At 53.1% G+C, this 18,854-nt stretch overlaps 4 protein-coding genes across 9 annotated transcripts in view; 2 read left to right on the plus strand and 2 right to left on the minus strand.

The window, feature by feature from the left end:
- The window catches only part of TAF6 (TAF6 RNA polymerase II, TATA box binding protein (TBP)-associated factor, 80kDa), an 8,455-nt gene extending 5,885 nt beyond the window's left edge, over nucleotides 1–2,570 (plus strand). For all 4 annotated transcript variants that reach the window (XM_008590089.1, XM_008590088.1, XM_008590087.1 and 1 more), the window contains exons 11-15: nucleotides 197–271; nucleotides 405–530; nucleotides 1,054–1,227; nucleotides 1,504–1,698; nucleotides 2,022–2,570. In XM_008590089.1, coding sequence (XP_008588311.1) covers nucleotides 197–271; nucleotides 405–530; nucleotides 1,054–1,227; nucleotides 1,504–1,698; nucleotides 2,022–2,402 — 951 coding nt within the window. In that variant the 3' untranslated portion in view covers nucleotides 2,403–2,570. The remainder of the gene's footprint in view (nucleotides 1–196; nucleotides 272–404; nucleotides 531–1,053; nucleotides 1,228–1,503; nucleotides 1,699–2,021) is intronic.
- Nucleotides 2,479–6,469, minus strand: AP4M1 (adaptor-related protein complex 4, mu 1 subunit). The gene is made up of 15 exons (XM_008590085.1): nucleotides 6,215–6,469; nucleotides 6,029–6,117; nucleotides 5,621–5,727; nucleotides 5,447–5,543; nucleotides 5,175–5,285; nucleotides 5,004–5,084; nucleotides 4,732–4,794; nucleotides 4,565–4,631; nucleotides 4,407–4,460; nucleotides 4,161–4,267; nucleotides 3,966–4,060; nucleotides 3,666–3,710; nucleotides 3,389–3,439; nucleotides 3,146–3,257; nucleotides 2,479–2,994 (listed from the first exon to the last, which is right to left on the minus strand). Exons 1-15 carry the CDS (start codon nucleotides 6,270–6,272, stop codon nucleotides 2,770–2,772), a joined length of 1,362 nt encoding a protein of 453 aa, XP_008588307.1. The 5' UTR covers nucleotides 6,273–6,469; the 3' UTR covers nucleotides 2,479–2,769.
- MCM7 (minichromosome maintenance complex component 7) lies at nucleotides 6,057–14,208 on the plus strand. Of its 2 annotated transcripts, none has more exons than XM_008590083.1 (15): nucleotides 6,057–6,733; nucleotides 7,945–8,024; nucleotides 8,370–8,534; nucleotides 8,715–8,839; nucleotides 8,916–9,096; nucleotides 9,341–9,478; nucleotides 9,778–9,927; nucleotides 10,124–10,238; nucleotides 10,325–10,456; nucleotides 10,699–10,782; nucleotides 11,089–11,482; nucleotides 11,788–11,871; nucleotides 12,615–12,783; nucleotides 13,563–13,672; nucleotides 13,842–14,208. In XM_008590083.1, the coding sequence occupies exons 1-15, from the start codon at nucleotides 6,703–6,705 to the stop codon at nucleotides 14,041–14,043; spliced, it is 2,160 nt and encodes a 719-aa protein (XP_008588305.1). In that variant the 5' UTR covers nucleotides 6,057–6,702; the 3' UTR covers nucleotides 14,044–14,208. The 2 variants fall into 2 exon arrangements, with proteins under 2 accessions (XP_008588305.1, XP_008588306.1); XM_008590084.1 differs by lacking the exon at nucleotides 6,057–6,733 and adding an exon at nucleotides 7,489–7,805.
- A 1,094-nt stretch (nucleotides 14,209–15,302) lies between these two features.
- COPS6 (COP9 signalosome subunit 6) lies at nucleotides 15,303–18,223 on the minus strand. Of its 2 annotated transcripts, none has more exons than XM_008590091.1 (10): nucleotides 18,135–18,223; nucleotides 17,786–17,911; nucleotides 17,260–17,391; nucleotides 16,833–16,921; nucleotides 16,668–16,730; nucleotides 16,278–16,325; nucleotides 16,075–16,189; nucleotides 15,899–15,991; nucleotides 15,701–15,801; nucleotides 15,303–15,568 (listed from the first exon to the last, which is right to left on the minus strand). In XM_008590091.1, exons 1-10 carry the CDS (start codon nucleotides 18,196–18,198, stop codon nucleotides 15,428–15,430), a joined length of 972 nt encoding a protein of 323 aa, XP_008588313.1. In that variant the 5' UTR covers nucleotides 18,199–18,223; the 3' UTR covers nucleotides 15,303–15,427. The 2 variants fall into 2 exon arrangements, with proteins under 2 accessions (XP_008588313.1, XP_008588314.1); XM_008590092.1 differs by having other exon boundaries at nucleotides 15,305–15,568; nucleotides 17,786–17,908; nucleotides 18,135–18,213.
- Between the last annotated feature and the right edge of the window lie 631 nt (nucleotides 18,224–18,854).

An 18,854-nucleotide genomic window follows, 5' to 3' on the forward strand; every position in this document is an offset into this window, starting at 1 on the left:
GAAATGACACTGGAAGCAAGGGGCAGAGGGGAGACTGGAACTGGGGGGGTGGGGGGGGGGGGGGAGTGGGGAGTCTGAGGGACTTGAGCCTGAATGTCTTGATGATTTACAAGGGAAGTGTGTTTATGAAAGGCTTGGACCCTTAACAATTAGCCTTTTCAGACTTCATCTGGGTTTATTTTTCTTCCCCTTACAGAGCTGGGTGGATGAGAAGACTCCCTGGACAACTCGTTATGGCTCCATTGCAGGCCTGGCAGAGCTGGGACATGATGTTAGACCCTGGGGGGCAGAACTGGGAGAGGGGAGGCAGTCATCAGGTTACAGAGGGCAACATGCCCCCTCCTACACATGCCAGAGACCCCTGGTGACCCCATGGCCCCGGCTGCTCCCTTCCTTTCCAACAGGTGATTAAGACCCTGATTCTGCCACGGCTGCAGCAGGAGGGGGAACGGATCCGCAGTGTCCTGGATGGCCCAGTGCTGAGCAACATCGACCGGATTGGAGCTGACCACGTGCAGAGCCTCCTCCTGGTGACCAAAGCCCCCTGCCCCTGCTCTCCCTCCCTTCCCACTAATCCTCCTCTTCCACCCTCCACCCCTGTACAATGTTTAGCAAAGCGTGTGGCGTATTTTATACTTATTCCCATTTTTGCTGTATATATTCAGAGCATACCTCAAAGTCCTCTTTTGCAGATGGAAAGACTGCGGCTAGAAGCAAGTGTTGTTGTCTCAGGCTGTCACTTCTAGACTGAACTGGCCCTGATGCTTCTGCATCACTCTATGGCCCACTGTGTGCAAGGCAAAAGCCCTATAGATCAGCTACCCCATAGATATTACCAATGTATTTAGCAAGTTCTCCATTCATACCAGTTGGTGCCCAAATTTTCTTTTGAAGCAAAACCATAGCCTTCCTTACACACACAATAGCCCAGCATAGTTTGACCTCCAACAGGGACACTGAAGTGACTGGTGATCCTCTTGTTCACTCTCGTCCCATTGCTCTCAGAGCACCAGCTTTCACTCTACCTGGCATGTTTTTGCCTTCTTTTTTCAGAAACACTGTGCTCCTGTTTTGGCAAAGTTGCGCCCACCGCCTGACAATCAGGATGCCTATCGGGCAGAATTTGGGTCCCTCGGGCCCCTCCTCTGCTCCCATGTGGTCAAGGCCCGGGCCCAGGCTGCTCTGCAAGCTCAGCAAGTCAACAGGACCACTCTGACCATCACGCAGGTTAGTGAGCAGGTGGGGAAGAAGGGTGAGAGGAAATGAAGGACCCCAGGGTGGGACAGGGCCATGGTGCCCAGCAGGACAGGGACCCACACATAGACACATGCACACTCAAGCCTTGAGTCAGCAGAGTCTTGGGGACCTGAGGCCCCCTCAGAGAATGATGACCCAACCCCAGTGAGAACCACCAGGGAAGAGCAAGAGGAGCCCAGCTCTCTCCCTTCCTGCCCTTCTTTTTCTTAGGTGTTGAAATTTTCTTCTTGCCTCTTCTCCCTGCAGCCCCGGCCCACACTGACCCTCTCTCAGGCCCCTCAGCCTGGCCCTCGGACCCCTGGCTTGCTGAAGGTTCCTGGCTCCATCACACTGCCTGTCCAGACATTGGTGTCTACGCGGGCTGCTGCCCCGCCTCAGCCTTCCCCTCCTCCAACCAAGTTTATTGTAATGTCATCATCCAGCGCCTCATCCACCCAGCAGGTACATGTGAGGGACAGGAGCTGTGAGGGACAAGAGATGGTGAGGAGCACCCTGAAGGGCCCAGGTCACCTCAGAGCACCCTGGGGAGGCCCCAGAGCACAGCTCAGTCCTCTCTGGACCCAAAATTAGGAGAAGGAAGAGGCATTTGCCAGGGTCTGCATGGCTGTAGCTGCTTGTCCTAAGCACCACCTCGAGCTGGGGTCTATGGGATGCTGAGGACAGATGGAACTGTTCAGCAGGGGAGCAAATGAAGGATTACCGCCGGGCCTCATGGGAGCAGGAGGGCACCAGGTGATCAGCACTGCCTTTCCTTTCTCTCCCAGGTCCTGTCCCTCAGCACCTCAGCCCCCGGCTCAGGCTCTACTACAACCTCTCCCGTCACCACCACGGTCCCCAGCGTGCAGCCCATTGTCAAGCTGGTGTCCACCGCCACCACTGCACCCCCCAGCACTGCTCCCTCTGGTGCCAGCAGCGTCCAGAAGTACATTGTGGTCTCACTTCCCCCGACAGGGGAGGGCAAAGGAGGTCCCAACTCCCATCCTTCTCCAGTTCCTCCCCCGGCATCATCTCCCTCCCCGCTTGGGGGCAGTGCCCTCTGTGGGGGGAAACAGGAAGCTGGGGACAGCCCCCCTCCAGCACCAGGGACTCCGAAGGCTAATGGCTCTCAGCCCCCTGGATCAGGCTCTCCTCAGCCTGCTCCATGATGCTCCATCTGCTGACCTTCTGCTCGCCCCAGATTCCTGAACACACGCACGCAGGCACACGCACACACGCTGCGTGGAAGGAGGTAGTGTAGGCTGCTTGCCCACACTACTTTCTTTTTAGATATTGTACAGCCAGTTAGTTCCTCAGAATAAAAGTTTCATTTGTAAGTTCCGATCCACCTCAGTCCTTCTGTCGTCAGATACCATGGAAGGGGCAAGTCTGTCAAGACCTCCTGCTCTTTCAGGACTCGGGATTCTTCCTGCCCAGATCCAGAGCCGTGGGCCAGGAGGCCAGAAAATAAAAGATTGTTCTTCTCCCATTTGACAGACCACTGCCTTTGCTCCCTGTGTGCTTGGTGGGAGAGCCTTAGACCCGAATGACGTAGGCGTCACTGTGGCTTAGGTGTCGCACCCACTTGTGGGGATTGGCGTTCCCACAGGGTGTGTAGGAAAGCCTGAGGAAGCGCACCTGGAGGCCAGAGCATGTGTGCCGGGGAAGTTCAAAGGAGAGGCTTGCAGGGCCCAGCCCCAGAGGAGGGGCTGAGGTGGAGAGCCCATGGCTAGGAGGCCCTGGCTGGCCCGGGACATCCATCTATGAAGAGAAAAAAGAGGGCAGGGAAGCCTTCAGGCCAGGCAGCTGACCATGCTGTTGGGAACAAGGCAGCAAGTGCTTTGGGAAGGCTGGCTTGAGGGCTGCAAATAGAGGTCAGGGGAGAGGGTGTTAGAGGATCAACAGTGGCTACCTGGAAAAGGCCTGAGAGTTGAGAGCCTCCTTGTACCCGAGGCAAGCCCCAGAGAAGGGCTCCCTCCCCCAACTCTGCCTTCTGCTCTGGGCTGCTCAGCTCCTGAGAAAGGCTAGAGTTTGGAGAGGGAAGATATGGGCTCAGTCATGCCCTGTGGGGCAGGTGGGTCGTACTCACAGCACGCCTTCCTCCCCCAGCACCACGCTGTTCTCCAGGAAGCTCCCATGGAGAGCACACACTAACCTGACCACCCCTCGTGGCAGGGGAAGGTGCAGCCTGACGTTGAGAGCTTGGCTACAAAGAAGAAAGAACAAAGTCGGCTCCAACACAGCACAGTCCCTTGTCCCCCTTCCTCTTGAATGACACAATAGGAGCTTAGTACCAGTGCCTAAATGCTACAGCCTCCAACACAATTGAATTCTGAGTCTGGTGGCTGCACCTGAAGGAAGCAGCAGCAGGTGCCTGGCCCTGCCTCCTGTCCTACACAGCTGGACTGGGCCTGGCCAACCCTCATTCTTACCTCTTTGGGGGCAGGTCACATCTTAACTTCAGATAAACCTGGAGCCTGGAAGAGAAGGTAAAATACCATTGCTTAGGCCACTTCTACCGGCCTCTCACCATGCGCCACCCAGGGCCTCCATGTGTGGCTGTGTAGACTGTGCCCCAGGAAGAAGAAGGGCCGAAGTCCAGCCCAACTCCACTTTTCCCAATTTGCATCCTATTACCACTGCCACCACCACCCCTTCGTAAGAAATCTTGGGAACATACATGTCTTAGCTTAGGTTCCAGAGTAGTTCTAGAACAGAAGAAATGGTCTCACCGGCCTGAGCCTCGGTCCCACTGCACGGAGGGAAAGAGCCGAAAGGGAAGCGGAGAGGGGAGGTCATCAGAGAGTTGGTATCGCATCACAGTCAGCTGAGACCAGAAAGGAGCAAGGTCAGTTTGGTCTCCTCACACCTGCATGGCCACACCCCCCCATGGAGGATGGGATATTCCATGCCACCCCCATCCTGACCTCGCCCTGAGGTGGCTGCAGACGGAGGATTCGATGAGACTCAAACTCATCCAGATGCACTGAACTGTGAAATGAGACCTCATCAACCCGAATTCCTGGTCCATAACCTGGAGAAGAGAAAGACTCCTCTTACCCATATTTTGGGAGAGAAAAACAGGGACTGGGAAGAACCCATCTCTAACTTCTCTCCATGAAGTCATTGGCAGTGACCTACACCTAGGAGAAAAAGACCCATATTCTTCTTACCTCTCAGTTCTGACTTCCCGACACAAAATTCTTCTGTCAAGCCGATGCGCATCTCTGCCAGAGGAAAGAACATCAGGAGAGGTTAGCAAACACCACCATACGTACCACCAAGGAGCCTGTCCCAAACCGAACCCTGGGTCCAGCTGCAGATCCCTCACCAGAGCCGCTGGGAAGGAAACTCTTGAGCCGGATCTCTCCCTGCACATCCACCTTCAATAGTGAGCCCTGAGAGTGGCAGGAGGTTAATGGCCAGAGTCCTGGCCTCCCCAACACATTTCCCAAACACCACTGGTCCTCAGCTCCAGGGTTGGGAGCCAAAACTTACATTAGATGCTATCAGCACGGACAATCTCTCAACCACATCCAAAAAAACTTCATTCTTTTGGCTCTGAGGAAGAGAAGGGATTTGGGTGGTTGGAGGCTCAACGACCTGTGTTCTAAAATGGGAAGGCAGAAAGGATGGGGGCCCTAGGGTGGGGGCATGGGGGTGAATAAAGAGACACCCCTGTCAGGGGAGGTGGAAAGATATGACAGGATCTTGGACTCTGGGTCCCCTCCAAAAATCAGGGGGTCTGACTCCAACAAACTCTCCCTCACCTGGTCAGAGCGACTGGACAGGACAGGGCGGCTAGCTGCACTACTGGGGGCCACTTTGCTCTGTTGCGTCTCGGCCCCAAACTGTAAAGCACCCAAAGTAATCAATCCTCAGGTTTGACATTCCCAGCCAACCCTCCTCCTTCCTTGTTCCCCTCTTTCTGCTCTACTGACCAAACCAACACTGCTCAGGTCAAAAAGGCTGAAGGGCTTGCTGACCACGGCTTCTGTCTGGATGAAGTTCCTCAGCATCTCTGTGGATGTGGTCTGTATGTAGCCATAGTCCTATTGGTGAAGGAAGGAAAGACAGTCTTTGGGTGGTCAGCAGAGGGATGGGGTGATAAAGGAGTGGGTTTAGCCTCTCAACCACAGGACCTCACGGTAGAAGAATGGATATATATCTTCAGGGGAACGGGGGACAAGAGATGGAAATCCTTGGGCCTTACCAGCACTTCATCTAGGAGTTCGTAGACAAGAGTTACATTGCGGGAGATGGTCCCCTCACTGAGGGAGCCACAGTAATCGGCCAGGAGAGTGGCTAACCTGAGGAAACAAGGCGAAGTATCCATATCCTCCTCCTCTCAGACCCCCACTCCAGGTGCCCAGCCCAGCCTTCTCACCTGGAGAGCAGCTCTAGGAGACTGAAGGGAGAAACGTTTTCTGAAGTCGTGGCCACCAAATAGAGGCCGCTGTGTCTGATGTGAATAAAATGACGACCGTCGTGGTGCTGAAGCAGAGGCGGCGAGAAAGACGTCAGGAAAAGACACCCGAGGTCGCATCCTGATGCCCTACCAGCGTGATTTTGGGTGCTACGCGAACCGTCCCAAAGGCCCAGCTACCTACCCCAGAGTTGCTGAGGACTGAGACATGCAAGGAGCTATGCGTGGTGTACTGTTAGCGCTCCACCAACTTTCATTAATTTTATTTGAAGAAATGCATCCCCCCGCCAAGTGGAAGCCTTTGAGAAAACAGCCTGGAAGAGAGGAGGCGCCCACCCGACCTGCCCCGCCCCCCCCGCAAGTGGTTACCATGACAACCGGAGACTCATCTCCTGGCAGTCCCGTCAGCTTCCGGTAGAAGAGCTCGGCCATATCCCGGCCGCCACTATCCCCGCGGACTGGCCAGGTGGAAACAGTTAAGGAGCCGGCGACACAGGCTGGCTCTGGCACGACGCCCTCCCAGCCCCTCCATCGGCCTCGCGGGTCAAAGGATACAGTCTTTGTAGATGAGCGGGTCCCCCTTGGAGGACAGAATGAAGAACTGGGAAATCATGGCCGTGCTGAAGAGTAGACAAGAAGACGGCGAAAGTTGGGCCTGCCCCGCCCTGCGGCCCCGGAACAAAAGGACGTCCGTGGGCTGGCCCTTTAAGAGCGATTCTCCTCCTCCCAGCCAGCTCCGACCGCGGGAAACCGGGCGCCCGCCCCGCCTCGCCGGGCAATTCCCTCCCGACACCCACCCCGCCTCTCTGTCACTCAGCCCAAACTCAACCGGTGATTGGCCGATGCTGGGGCCTGCGGCAAGTAGGAGGGGCAGAGGGCAGTCCTCTCGGATTGGCTCGCACGCCGCGGCGCCGGTCACGTGAGGGGCTACGTTTCGCGCCAATTTCGGTTGGTCGCCCCGGTCCACCGCGCGGGCGTTCTTTGCTTCCCCGGGAGCGAAACCTGTGAGCCCGCAAACTGCTGCCGCATGGCCTTCGGCATTGATGGCTCTTAAGGACTACGCGCTCGAGAAAGGTAAGGGTCTGCAAGCCTGGGAGGGGCGTCCTGCGCTGGAAGCTTCTTGGGTGACACCTGTTGGGGTGAGCTAGGGTCTTGGGGGACTGGGGTCGGCGGGCTCTGGGGCGCGCAAGGCCACAGGCAGGGGTGGGCGGCAGCGGGGCTGAGACTTACAGTGCCAGGGTGGTGCATGGGGGGCATCGGGGCCGAAGAAGAGTTGCTACTCCTGCCCAGGAAAGGTGTTGGGGTCATGGGACGGGGCTGAGGGGTCGGGAGGGGAGAGTCGCGCCCGCGAGAGACCCGGATCTCTGGGGACCCTGTCTGAGGGCTCTTGGCCTTAAGGGACTTGGACCCCCTGGACCCGCCTCCCTCCTCGCTCTTTGGCACTTCAGAGTTCCCCCGCCCTCCGGGGACGCGCCGAAGCCCCGGGGGCGGGCAGGCCGGGGCCGCAGCGAGCCGCGATTGGCCATTTTAGGCCGCCCTCCGAGCGGAAGTGGAGATGGGCGGAAGTGGTGCGACGCGGTTGGAGGGAGTGTCGTGTATAAGCAGTGTCCTTCCGCGCCGTGGCCTCGGAGGGTGCTGCTGAGGGTGGGGGCGTGCCTGGAATCGGGGGGCTTAGCGCGAGGCCAAGAGAGGCGGCAGTGGGGTGGGACGGAGTGGCCCTTGGCGTGTTGGCCAGTCGCCGGACGGGCTCCCGCCTCGGGCGGAGGAATCCCGGCTGTGAGGCGGCTGGAATCCGGGCCCATGTGCTTCTTTGTTTACTAAGAGCGGAAGCAGTGGCGGGAGCGGGGGTGGGGTGGGGGACCGGTCTGCTGTTGGAGATCCCAGCGAGAGCGGACGTTTAGGGGACCGAAAGAAAAGGGGGATTCGTATGAGTGGGAGAAATGCTGAGAACCTTGAGACTGGAGGGTGTTACGGGGTGTGGGCGGCCATGGGGGAATGGCGTTGGGCTTTTTAAATAAGGCAGAATGTGGAATTCCCCTGAGGGTAGGGTGTTGGGTAGTGCTTCAAGCTGCCAGGGGCCCCTTATTTTTCCCTAGATAAATACAGATTTGTGAAAAGGAGTTCTGCCCACTTTGGAGAGAATTATGTAGGTTTGTTTAAATGTTCTTATAATTACTTTATTGGTCACGTTTTAAGTAAAAGTGGGTTTTTTAGATATCAGAGGGATCTGCAGTAATTTATCTGGAAGAGAAGTTGCTCTTCATAACTTTACATTTGCGTTATAGAAAAAGTTAAGAAGTTCCTGCAAGAGTTTTATCAAGATGAGGAATTCGGGAAGAAACAGTTCAAGTATGGGGACCAGTTGGTAAGTCTAAGATTGGGTGAAGGGGATGGGGAATTGGGCAGTGCTTGCAGACCTAGGAGAGTGACCTGGCTTGTTTCAGCAAGCACATTTGTCCGTGAGTGACACATTGTGCTCATAGCCTGATACTCGGTAAGGGAATACAGTGCTATACTCATTATAATTAGTGTGTTTTTAGGAGCTTAGGGTCTGAGAAGTGAGTTACTGTGTCTCATGGTATTTTTTTCTCTCCTGTGGTTGCCCAGAACCTGTGCTCTTGAGTTCACAGCGATGGGTCCTTACACATGGGTACTGGTGATGAACAAGGTAAACTCGCTTCTGAGGTCTTGCTGTCTCTTACCATCCCAGGTTCGGCTGGCTCATCGGGAGCAAGTGGCACTGTACGTGGACTTGGATGACGTAGCTGAGGATGACCCTGAGTTGGTGGACTCGATTTGTGAGAACACCAAGCGCTATGCAAGGCTCTTTGCTGATGCTGTACAAGAATTGCTGCCTCAGTATAAGGAGAGGGAGGTGAGTGGCTGGAGAACAGTGCAGGGCAAGGATTTTGTGCTTCTGTGGAGCAGCTTCTTGGATACTGGCATTTTCTCAGCTGGCAGAAAGGAGGGCAGTGACTTCTGCCTGTCAGTGCCCTCCTTTCCCCATTTTGGCTCCCTCTCATGGGGGGGCCCCCCATTCTTCTTTTTCTTTTAGGTGGTAAATAAAGATGTCCTGGATGTTTACATTGAGCACCGGCTGATAATGGAGCAGCGGAGCCGGGACCCTGGGGCGGCTCGAAGCCCCCAGAACCAGTACCCTCCTGAGCTCATGCGCAGATTGTGAGTGGTCTCCGTGGGAAAGGGTGCAGGGATTTGTTCTCCAGGACGTTGCTAATGACTGTTTTCGCCCTCTCAGCGAGTTGTATTTTCAAGGCCCCAGCAGCAGCAAGCCTCGTGTGATCCGAGAAGTGCGGGCTGACTCCGTGGGGAAATTGGTAACTGTGCGTGGGATTGTCACTCGTGTTTCTGAAGTCAAACCTAGGATGGTGGTTGCCACTTACACTTGTGACCAGTGTGGGGCCGAGACCTACCAGCCGGTACGTATGAAGCAAGGAATAGGAAACGCTTGACTCTTATAGTTGTTTTTGTAAAAAATGCCTATGTGCTCATCTTTCATTCTTCTCTGGTCCTCTCCAACCATTTTGTTTCCTTGGTGCTTGTCATTATCGACCCAGAGTAGTTAAGGTGTTCTTTGACTCTTGAAGATGGCATGTTATACACATGACTGACTGTAAGTGGCTCTTTCTGGTTTCTTTTGGTGCTTCCTTTCTCACGCCCTAGATCCAGTCTCCCACTTTCATGCCTTTGATCATGTGCCCGAGCCAGGAGTGTCAAACTAACCGCTCAGGAGGGCGACTGTATCTGCAGACGCGTGGCTCCAAATTCATCAAATTTCAGGAGATGAAGATGCAAGAGCATGTGAGTTTAGGGTATGTGGTCTGGGGCAGGTGGCGCAGGGAGTCCACTGGAATCCCGCAGTCACTCATGTAGTGGTGGGAGGAAGAGCTAAGGCAAAGAAGTCGCCTGGAACAGGAGGGAGTTTTAACTGGAATGTTCTGATTTGGGAAGAGGAAAAGAAGGCTTCAACTTCCCTCCTGCTGTAGGCTGTGTGAGGCTAGGCAGGCTGAGAGTAAGATGTTTAGAGAGAGCAGATTGAGTTTTTGTGGGCCTTATGTTCCTTTCTTCTTGTTTTATGTGTGTACCCTTGTCTCTCCTAGAGTGACCAAGTGCCTGTGGGAAATATTCCTCGTAGCATCACGGTGCTGGTAGAAGGAGAGAACACAAGGATTGCCCAGCCTGGAGACCACGTCAGTGTCACTGGCATCTTCTTGCCAGTCCTACGCACTGGGTTCCGACAGGTGGTACAGGTAAGAAAGGGAGTTTGAAATGAGGGGAAGTCACCCCTTTCCGCCTCATCCACTCACTCTCTGCATCCCTACAGAGAAAACTAGTAGCAGGAAAACACTAAATAGAAAAGAAAGGGTTTGTGAGATTGTAAGGCAGTCAGGTGATGGGCAGGTTAACAGGATTTTGTTCCATGTTCCCAACATCTTCCTCCCCAAGGGTTTACTCTCAGAAACTTACCTGGAAGCCCATCGGATTGTGAAGATGAATAAGAGTGAGGATGATGAGTCTGGGGCTGGAGAGCTGAGCAGGGAGGAGCTGAGGCAGATTGCAGGTGAGGGGGAGGGGCAAGATGGGATGTGACTTTTACCCTAGTCCTTTTTCCCCCCAAAACACACTCTAGTCTTAACTTCCCTGCAGAGGAAGATTTCTATGAAAAGCTGGCAGCCTCTATTGCCCCAGAGATCTATGGGCATGAAGATGTGAAGAAGGCACTGTTGCTCCTGCTGGTGGGAGGTGTAGACCAATCTCCTCGAGGCATGAAAATCAGGGGTAAGATGGAAAATAAGGAAGAAGTTCAGGGTCATTTGGGAGGAAAAGGAGGTTGACATGGAGTAGTGTCCCTGTTGGTCACGGGATAAAAGAATTAGCATCTTGGCTTCATGGGCACAGGCGGGTCTTAGAACAAATAATGGCTGGTAGAACAATTGAGGTCTGGGGAGGCAGACCTCAGAAGTGTTTTTCTCTGTTTTGGACAGCCTGTGTCATTTGGGGGCCTCCTTCCTATTTTCCAGGCAACATCAACATCTGCCTGATGGGGGATCCTGGTGTGGCCAAGTCTCAGCTCCTGTCTTACATCAATCGCCTGGCTCCTCGCAGTGAGTAATCGGACCCTGACAGAGGTGAACATAGGGACAGGGCTTGGAACCACAATGTTGTTTATTCAAAAGGGGAGAGGGGTGGAAAAAGCGGGTCTTGGGGAGGGTTGGAGGCAGAGTAGGGGGACGTTACCAGTGCTGGCACCCACAGACCTTTGCCACCTCAGGAAGGCCCTAGTAGATGGGGCATTTCCAGTGCAGGGCTTACCTCCCTGGCCCCATTTCTTGTGTCCTTTGCCCTGTGCTTGCTCCCTTTTTTGTTTTTCTCTCTCTCCAAACACGTTTGCTTATTTTTTTCTCTTCTAGGCCAGTACACAACAGGCCGGGGCTCCTCTGGAGTGGGGCTTACAGCAGCCGTGCTGAGAGATTCCATGAGTGGAGAACTGACCTTAGAGGGTGGGGTCCTGGTGCTGGCTGACCAGGGTGTGTGCTGCATTGATGAGTTTGACAAGATGGCTGAGGCCGACCGCACAGCCATCCATGAAGTCATGGAGCAGCAGACCATCTCCATTGCCAAGGCGGGCATTCTCACCACACTCAATGCCCGCTGCTCCATCCTGGCTGCTGCCAACCCTGCCTATGGGCGCTATAACCCCCGCCGCAGCCTGGAGCAGAACATACAGCTTCCTGCTGCTCTGCTCTCCCGATTTGATCTCCTCTGGCTGATCCAGGACCGGCCCGACCGAGACAATGACCTACGGTGAATGAAGCTCAACACCCAGAAACATCCCATTCTAATAATCTCTAGTGATGGAGTTGAAATTAGAATATTCTCAAATTCTCTGTTCATGGAAATGCCAGAACCTTCCCATACTACAGCAGGGGCTGGTCCACAGATCTTAGGGAAATGATAGATCAGGGCTGAAGTAAATGCTAATGAAGATTTCCCAGGAAAGTTTATCCCCACCATGCTGTTGAGGGGTGGTGGCGCTGAGGGAGGAAATGTTTAGAGTTAGGGTATGGGATGTGTAGCCCTAAAAAGTGTTCCCACTTGCCTCTTCCCAGGCTCGCCCAGCACATCACCTACGTGCACCAGCACAGCCGGCAGCCCCCCGCCCAGTTTGAACCTTTGGACATGAAGCTCATGAGGTAAGAGAGTTGGGGGGAGGATGGGTACATTTCTGGCAAGTCACCAGTCCCCAGTGTGTGGCACTGTTCTGGGCCACGGGTGTCTCCTGAAAGCTTACAGTCTTAAGGTGTCTATTCTCACCCCTACCCCCTCCCTTTGGACGTGTCCTGAGCCTGAGAACAGCAAGTCTAGGCTCCCACCCAACCCCCCGGACAGATGAGGACAGTGTGTCATCAAAACTTGCCTGCTTCTCACCACCTCCACCACTGTCCTGCCGTTGGGGTGAGGCAGGTACAGCTTTTAGGCCAAGCTGGAACCTGCTTCATGGACACTTTATACCACTTTTCTCACAGGCCCTTGGTGATCCCTCAGGGTTTTGCTTGCCTTTACCTATTCTCTGAGTGAACAATTCTATGTAAGCAAATATATATTTGTTCTGTTCAGCCATGTTATATGTTCACAGGAGGGGAATGGATCATCTCTTGTAAGGGATGGATTTGTCTTGTTCTTGCAAAGGCTATATTCCTGAAAAGTTGGAAATAATTTGAAATGCACTGGGTGATTTATATTTGGAGAAATCCATCGGTGATATTCAGGCCAAGCAAATCATCAACTAATTTGTTTTTCCTACTTAGGAATTCTCTTCTCTCTTCTGAAGTTTTCTTAAATGGGGAAGAACCCTTATGCAGGAAAAGGCATGCCCATGTATTCTCTCCATCCCCATCTCCATTTTCTGCTTTCCCACAAACCTTGTCTCCCACAGACGTTACATAGCTATGTGCCGTGAGAAGCAGCCCACAGTGCCGGAGTCTCTGGCTGACTACATCACAGCAGCGTACGTGGAGATGAGGCGAGAGGCTTGGGCCAGTAAGGATGCAACCTATACTTCTGCCCGGACCCTGCTGGCTATTCTACGACTTTCCACTGCTCTGGTGAGTGCCCAGTCACTGTACTGCTGGAAGACCGTCTGTTTTGACCTTTCCTGGGCAACTCGCCTTAACACTGTCCTCTCTCACTGCCTCCTCCCTCCCACTCTGGCCCTGCTGGGGCTAAAGTGCTGACAGTGCAGATAGTGGTCCTCTCCGTGCTACCGCACTGTGGGTACTTGCTGCTCCAGTAGGGCACGCACAGCATCCGTGGAGGGAAAGGTCTTCTCCCCGCTTCTTAAATCTCACTGAGGGGGTGGATGGGATTCATTTCACACTCTATGTCTTCGATCCTGTGTCATAAACCTTCATCTCTGTCCTCCCATCTTGGACCTTAGTCCCAGGGGCTCCAAAGTGCTGTTCGTGCAGGTAGTGTGATTACCTGACCTACTGCTGAGCTAGCACTTCCCGAGCCCCTGGGACACAATCCCTCTGCCAATTGCCTTCTTGGCTGAGCTCCCCCAAGCTCCATCTGTCATGGTGGGGAGCCCAGTGGAGTTCAGGAGGGTCTGGTCTCCCTCACAGGACAGCTGAACACCGGGACTGGCCAGTGTTGAGAGGCGGAGACTTGGGCAATTGCTGGACGCTGCCCTGGGCATTGCACTTGTCTCGGTCTGACAGTGCCGGCCCAACACTGCAGATGTTGGGGGGCGGGGGTCCTCCACTCCTGTTTTGTGTGTAGGCAACACGTGGGTTGCCCAGCCTTAAAGCTGGAACAAGGGGGTTCCCTGACTTTGTTCCATTCCCTTCCTGTCCCCATCGCTCCCCTACCTTCCTTCCCTTAGGCGCGTCTGCGAATGGTGGACGCAGTGGAGAAGGAAGATGTGAATGAAGCCATCAGGCTAATGGAGATGTCAAAAGACTCGCTTCTAGGTGACAAGGGGCAAACAGCTAGGTGAGTGGTTTAATGAAGGATAAAATCGGGTCACCTTGACTTCATTGAGCCAGCTGCACGTGTATAGGAGCTTGGCCTCAGAATTCTAACACTGACCACTGTTGTTTTTTGCCATTGTTAAGTGTTCTTGTGTGTGCCCTGACCTTACCCACCCATGTGTTTCCTTCAGGACCCAGAGACCAGCAGATGTGATATTTGCCACTGTCCGTGAATTGGTCTCAGGGGGCAGAAGCGTCCGGTTTTCTGAGGCAGAGCAGCGCTGTATATCTCGTGGCTTCACACCTGCCCAATTCCAGGCAGCTCTAGATGAGTACGAGGAGCTAAACGTCTGGCAGGTCAATACTTCCCGGACACGGATCACTTTTGTCTGATTGCAGCCTGCTTGACACATCGGGGTTTGCTCTGCGTCCCTTGCTGACCTGCCCCTTCTGAAGGTGTAATGATGCCCTTCAGGGGAAGAGTGTCCCCTCTTCTTCCTGTGCTGCACTTGTTTTATTCATTTGCCAATAAAGTGTTTGTAGATTGCTACCTTCTAACCTGGGACTGATTTCTGTTAAAACGAAGTAGGTATTAAGAGGGCAAGTGAGGCTTTTAGATTCACATCTCCTTCCCTTTTTTGTGCTTGTCCTATTCTGTCCACTCAATAAATTTACTGAGTGAAGTGCCTGCTCTACCTGCCAGATGGAGTCAGAGTCCCTGCTGTACAGAGATGAGGATTGGGCTGTCTCCACTTTTTGAGGTCCCTCCTGTTTACTCCCCTGTCCTGTTCAGTCTCAAATACTACTATGCACTGGGTAGGCTCTGGGGATATAGTGCCAGTATGAAACAGGGCCTCTCAGGTTATCTTTCTCTTCCATTTCATGAAGTGCTTCCATTAGGACATCTCGTTCCTAAACTCAGTCCCCAGCTCCCACTCTATTTAAGCTGTCGAGGGTGATGAAAATCTGGGAACCGGAGGGTGGAACATGAAAATGTATTACTTGGTACAAGTAATTGCATATAGCAATCCCAATCTTTAGACCTCTTCCTGGTCTCATCTCCAAAGTATGGATGATACTAGTACCTCTATCTCATAAGGTTGAGGTGTCACACAGGTAGGGCCCATACGAGATATCTTCAGAATGTTCAAAGAACTTCATGGAGAAATGGAATTGAAAGATAGTACAGATCTGTGAACATTTTGAAGTATGCTTGTCTATCAGTGTAATAGACACTCAGCAGTAATTGAGACCTCTCCCTCCTGGTGATCCACAATGTCCATAGAATCTAGACTTTGAGTTGCCCCTAATGTGCTAACATCCCTCCCCTTTTTTTGTGTGTGAAAAACACTTTTTAATGAAATTAATTTAGCTTGGGAAAGCAGTTGCTTGTCACGTTTATAGGATTGACCTATGTAAGCTGATGTCATAAGGTGACATTAAAAAGCAGAACAAAGATCACTTAGCAGAAATTAGGCAGTCTCTGACTAATATAAAGACCTGACTGGACAGGGGGTCACTTAAGTGGCAGTGGACTCCCAATCACTGAAGCTTGTCAAGAAGAGCTGATGATTACAAGGGATTCTGCCCTTAAGCAAGACTTCCTTTAAGATCCAAGTAGAGAAACTGGTGCCTAAGAGAGAGGACAAAGCCACTGGAAGGGGTGCTGAGGGGCTGCTCCCCTTTTATTAATGACAGCGGTTTCTCTAAAGGGAGTGTAGCGCCTCTTCCCTTTGGGACGGCTTTCTGACCCTGTGCATCATCCCTTCAAGTACCCTCAGAAGAAGAGTCCCCGCATCCGCCTGCCGATGCCTTGTCGATCGTAGAGGACATTGAACTTGTTCACGAACTGGTTCATGGTGTTGCACGTTTTGGTGATGGTACCCAGGTAGGCCATGAGCCCCACGTCATTGCATTGCTGGGAGAGAACAGAAAGGGCCAGTTCCACGGGGGATCCTCACAGTATGCCCAGGGAACAACTGAGTCCCATGTCCTGGATGGAAAAATGACAGTGTAAGCCCCACCTCCCCATCTGGGGTTTTATACTCACATCATAAAAATCTGTCTTGAACTTGTCTGTGCTGAGCACTGGAAGACAGTGACACAGGGCATAGGCTTCCCGCAGGATCTCATGGTTAAAGGGCACCTCTCCTAAAAGCACAAAAAGAGGCTGCATTAATGTGGATGGTGTCACTTCTGCAAGAACAGAAAGGAAAAATGTACGAGTGCCAGGAAGGCACGGTCCTACCCGCTTCCGAGGCCTTGACGTACTCCAAGATGAGCTTGACGCGGCTGTGCAGCATCTTGATGGCACTGTGCTGTGCTATCAGGTGTTCGGCCACTGCAAGGGGATGGGGACCGGAAGGTTGGAAAGGAATAGGGCTACACCTTTCATCCCCACTTCCAAGGAATCCCCTCCATTACCAGTGGAGTTCTCTCCACTGCCTGTTGCTGTCATTCGGGCCACGTGGTCTACACCAATACGTTCAGCTTCCTCTGTGGCCAGAGTGTAGGTCAGCTCAGCAAATAGCATTGTGGCCTACAGGGCAGAGGATCCCACACAGGGAGAGTCAAAAGCAGGAAACAGGCCAAGAGCAGGATCTGAGGGTTGAATGGTAGGGTATTACCTCTCCATTGATTATATCAATGACAGACTCAAAAACGCTGACAGGAAGCTGTAAAGAACACAGAGAACAACGCTTACTAACAGCAAACACCTGAACCTATACTACACGCCAAAAATTGGGCCAGGACCTTTCACACATTTTCTCTCATCTAATCTTCCCAAGAAGCCAGTGAAGTAGGGATTATCCCATTTTACATATAAAAACACTTTAAAGTTTAAATGACTAACATAAAGTTACACAGCTAGTAAGTGGCAGAGTGGAGATTCAACTCCTGCATTCCCCAGTAGAGAAAAGATGCCATACAGTAAAAGATAGCAGGGGATGAGGATAAAATATAGGCATAGTGATAGACAAGCATGAAAAAGTGGGTGTGGGGTCAGTATTACTCACATCTGTGTGCTTGGTCATAGGGTTCAACTTAAGAAAGAGGGGGCTCTCGATTATCTCACACACCTGGAAGAGAGGGACGTGCACAAGAAAGTCAATACCCTATCTTCCTTCTTCCCCTCATCCTCTATTCTCTGCCCCAGCATGCACAGGCATGAAGATGTATACCTGCTTATGGACGTGGATGTCAGAGGGGTCAGGCGGCCCCCCCGTGGTATACCAACCCAGAAACTCCAGCTCCTTGAATACCTGTTTAACTGGAGAGGAAGGGGCCAGAGTACATAGTATTTCTTTAAACCATCCTTCCTTAATCTGAATCTCCTAGTGTATTTTCACCAGCTACTTCCCTCCCTCCTCAAAATCTTGGCTCAGTTTAGACTTATTACTTCCTTCTGTCTTCTCTCACCTTCTGCTTCCTTTTGGGGGAATACCTGAATGTGTTTTTTCTGAGATCTCTTCAGCTACTCTCTTCACCTTTCCTTCTTCGTTCTCTTCAGGTTCTCCTGTTTATTTCTTTCCAACTCTCTCCGTCTTCCCCACCCTATGCTTTTTTTCCCACTCCCACTCCTCTCCCCCACTTCTATTCCCCTCTCACACTGCTCCTCCTTGGTGTAATAATATTCCTTGTCAATGATAATCTTCTCTTCCACGGTGTGGGACAGCAGCTCAAAGGAGTTCATCACCTCGATATTTCGGCCCTCCTGCTTCCCAATCAGAGCCCCAATCACTGGGAGAGAGAAGGACAGACATATAAAAGGTGAGGGTAAGTAGGGCCGGCCAGTGGCTCACTTGGGAGAGGGTGGTGCTGATAACACCAAGGCCACGGGTTCAGATCCCTATATAGGGATGGCCGGTTAGCTCACTTGGGAGAGCGTGGTGCTGACAACACCAAGTCAAGGGTTAAGATCCCTTTACCGGTCATCTTTAAAAAAATGGTGAGAATAAGTAATCCCAAAACCTGTCCCTGATCACCTGAGGGTCTGAGGTCAGTGTGAACACAGTATTGGGGAAACAGTGATTTTGGGGAGGAGGGAATTGGCTCCAGTAAAGAAAGGGAAAAAGACCACTGTCTGGGGGAGGTGACCGAGGGCAGGAGTTGAAGAATTATGCCGAACACTCACCCTGCATAGGCCGCCCCTCCTGGGAGCGCATGCGGATCCAGTGGTCTGAGATGTTGAGAATGACAAGGGGATGCAGAGCGACTGAAACACTCCCAGTCACTCCAGAGGCCATCACGCTGGGGACTACTAGGAGTGGAGGGAAAGCAGAGAGGATGAGAGTCCGGGACCCACGTTCTTCCCTGGAGATGGGAGTGGGGGACAGCGGAGCCCTGGCCATGCATCCCTCCCGCAAGTTATTCCAGGAAGAGATGTTGCTGTTCCGCCCTCCCCACTTCTCCCGGGAGCCCAGGAAGCCCTTAACGTACCCCTGAGGGGTGTCTCCAGAAGCCGCCCCCGCACGGCCCGTTACCTGCTGCATCCACCTCCATCCCGCTGCTCCCTCCGGTCCCGTTCGCTGCAGCCGCCGCCGCCATTTTCCCCGCGCCCGCCAGCTTCGGCCCCGCCCCCTCCTTCCCGGTTTCCGTACGGCGAGCGGCGCATGCTCAGTGTCCCCGTGGCGCGTGCCGGGGCTGGTTCGCCGGGACCTGTCGGTTTCGTGAACATCGCGGGCGTCGCGGGCGTCTTCCCGGCGTCGGAGCCCGAGGGATTTTCGTAGACACTGCCCTCTCCTCTGGCCTGCTGGTGATCTTGGACAAATCACTTAACACCCGCCCTAACTTGGTCGTCCTCGTTGGTAAAATTGGGACAAGAATGCCTAATTCTTTTTTTTTTGTTTGTTTGTTTTCTTAAAGATGACCGGTAAGGGGATCTCAACCCTTGGCTTGGTGTTTTCAGCACCATGCTCAGCCAGTGAGCAAACCGGCCATCCCTATGTGGGATCCGAACCCGTGGCCTTGGTGTTATCAGCACCGCACTCTCCCGAGTGAGCCACGAGCCGGCCCAAGAATGCCTAATTCTTAAGGCTGGCGCAGAATGAATGAAATGTCATGTTATTGCCCTCAGAATAAAATCCACGCTACTAACCACAACCTGCAAGGCCCTGCATGATCTGGATCCTGCCTGCCAGTTGGCCCCGGCTTCTTTTCTAACCCTTGGTCCTCGTGTCTGCTTTCCTCACGCCTCACTTACT

Source organism: Galeopterus variegatus, unplaced genomic scaffold (genome assembly GCF_000696425.1).
Source record: "Galeopterus variegatus unplaced genomic scaffold, G_variegatus-3.0.2 Scaffold5840, whole genome shotgun sequence".
NCBI lineage: Eukaryota > Metazoa > Chordata > Mammalia > Dermoptera > Cynocephalidae > Galeopterus > Galeopterus variegatus.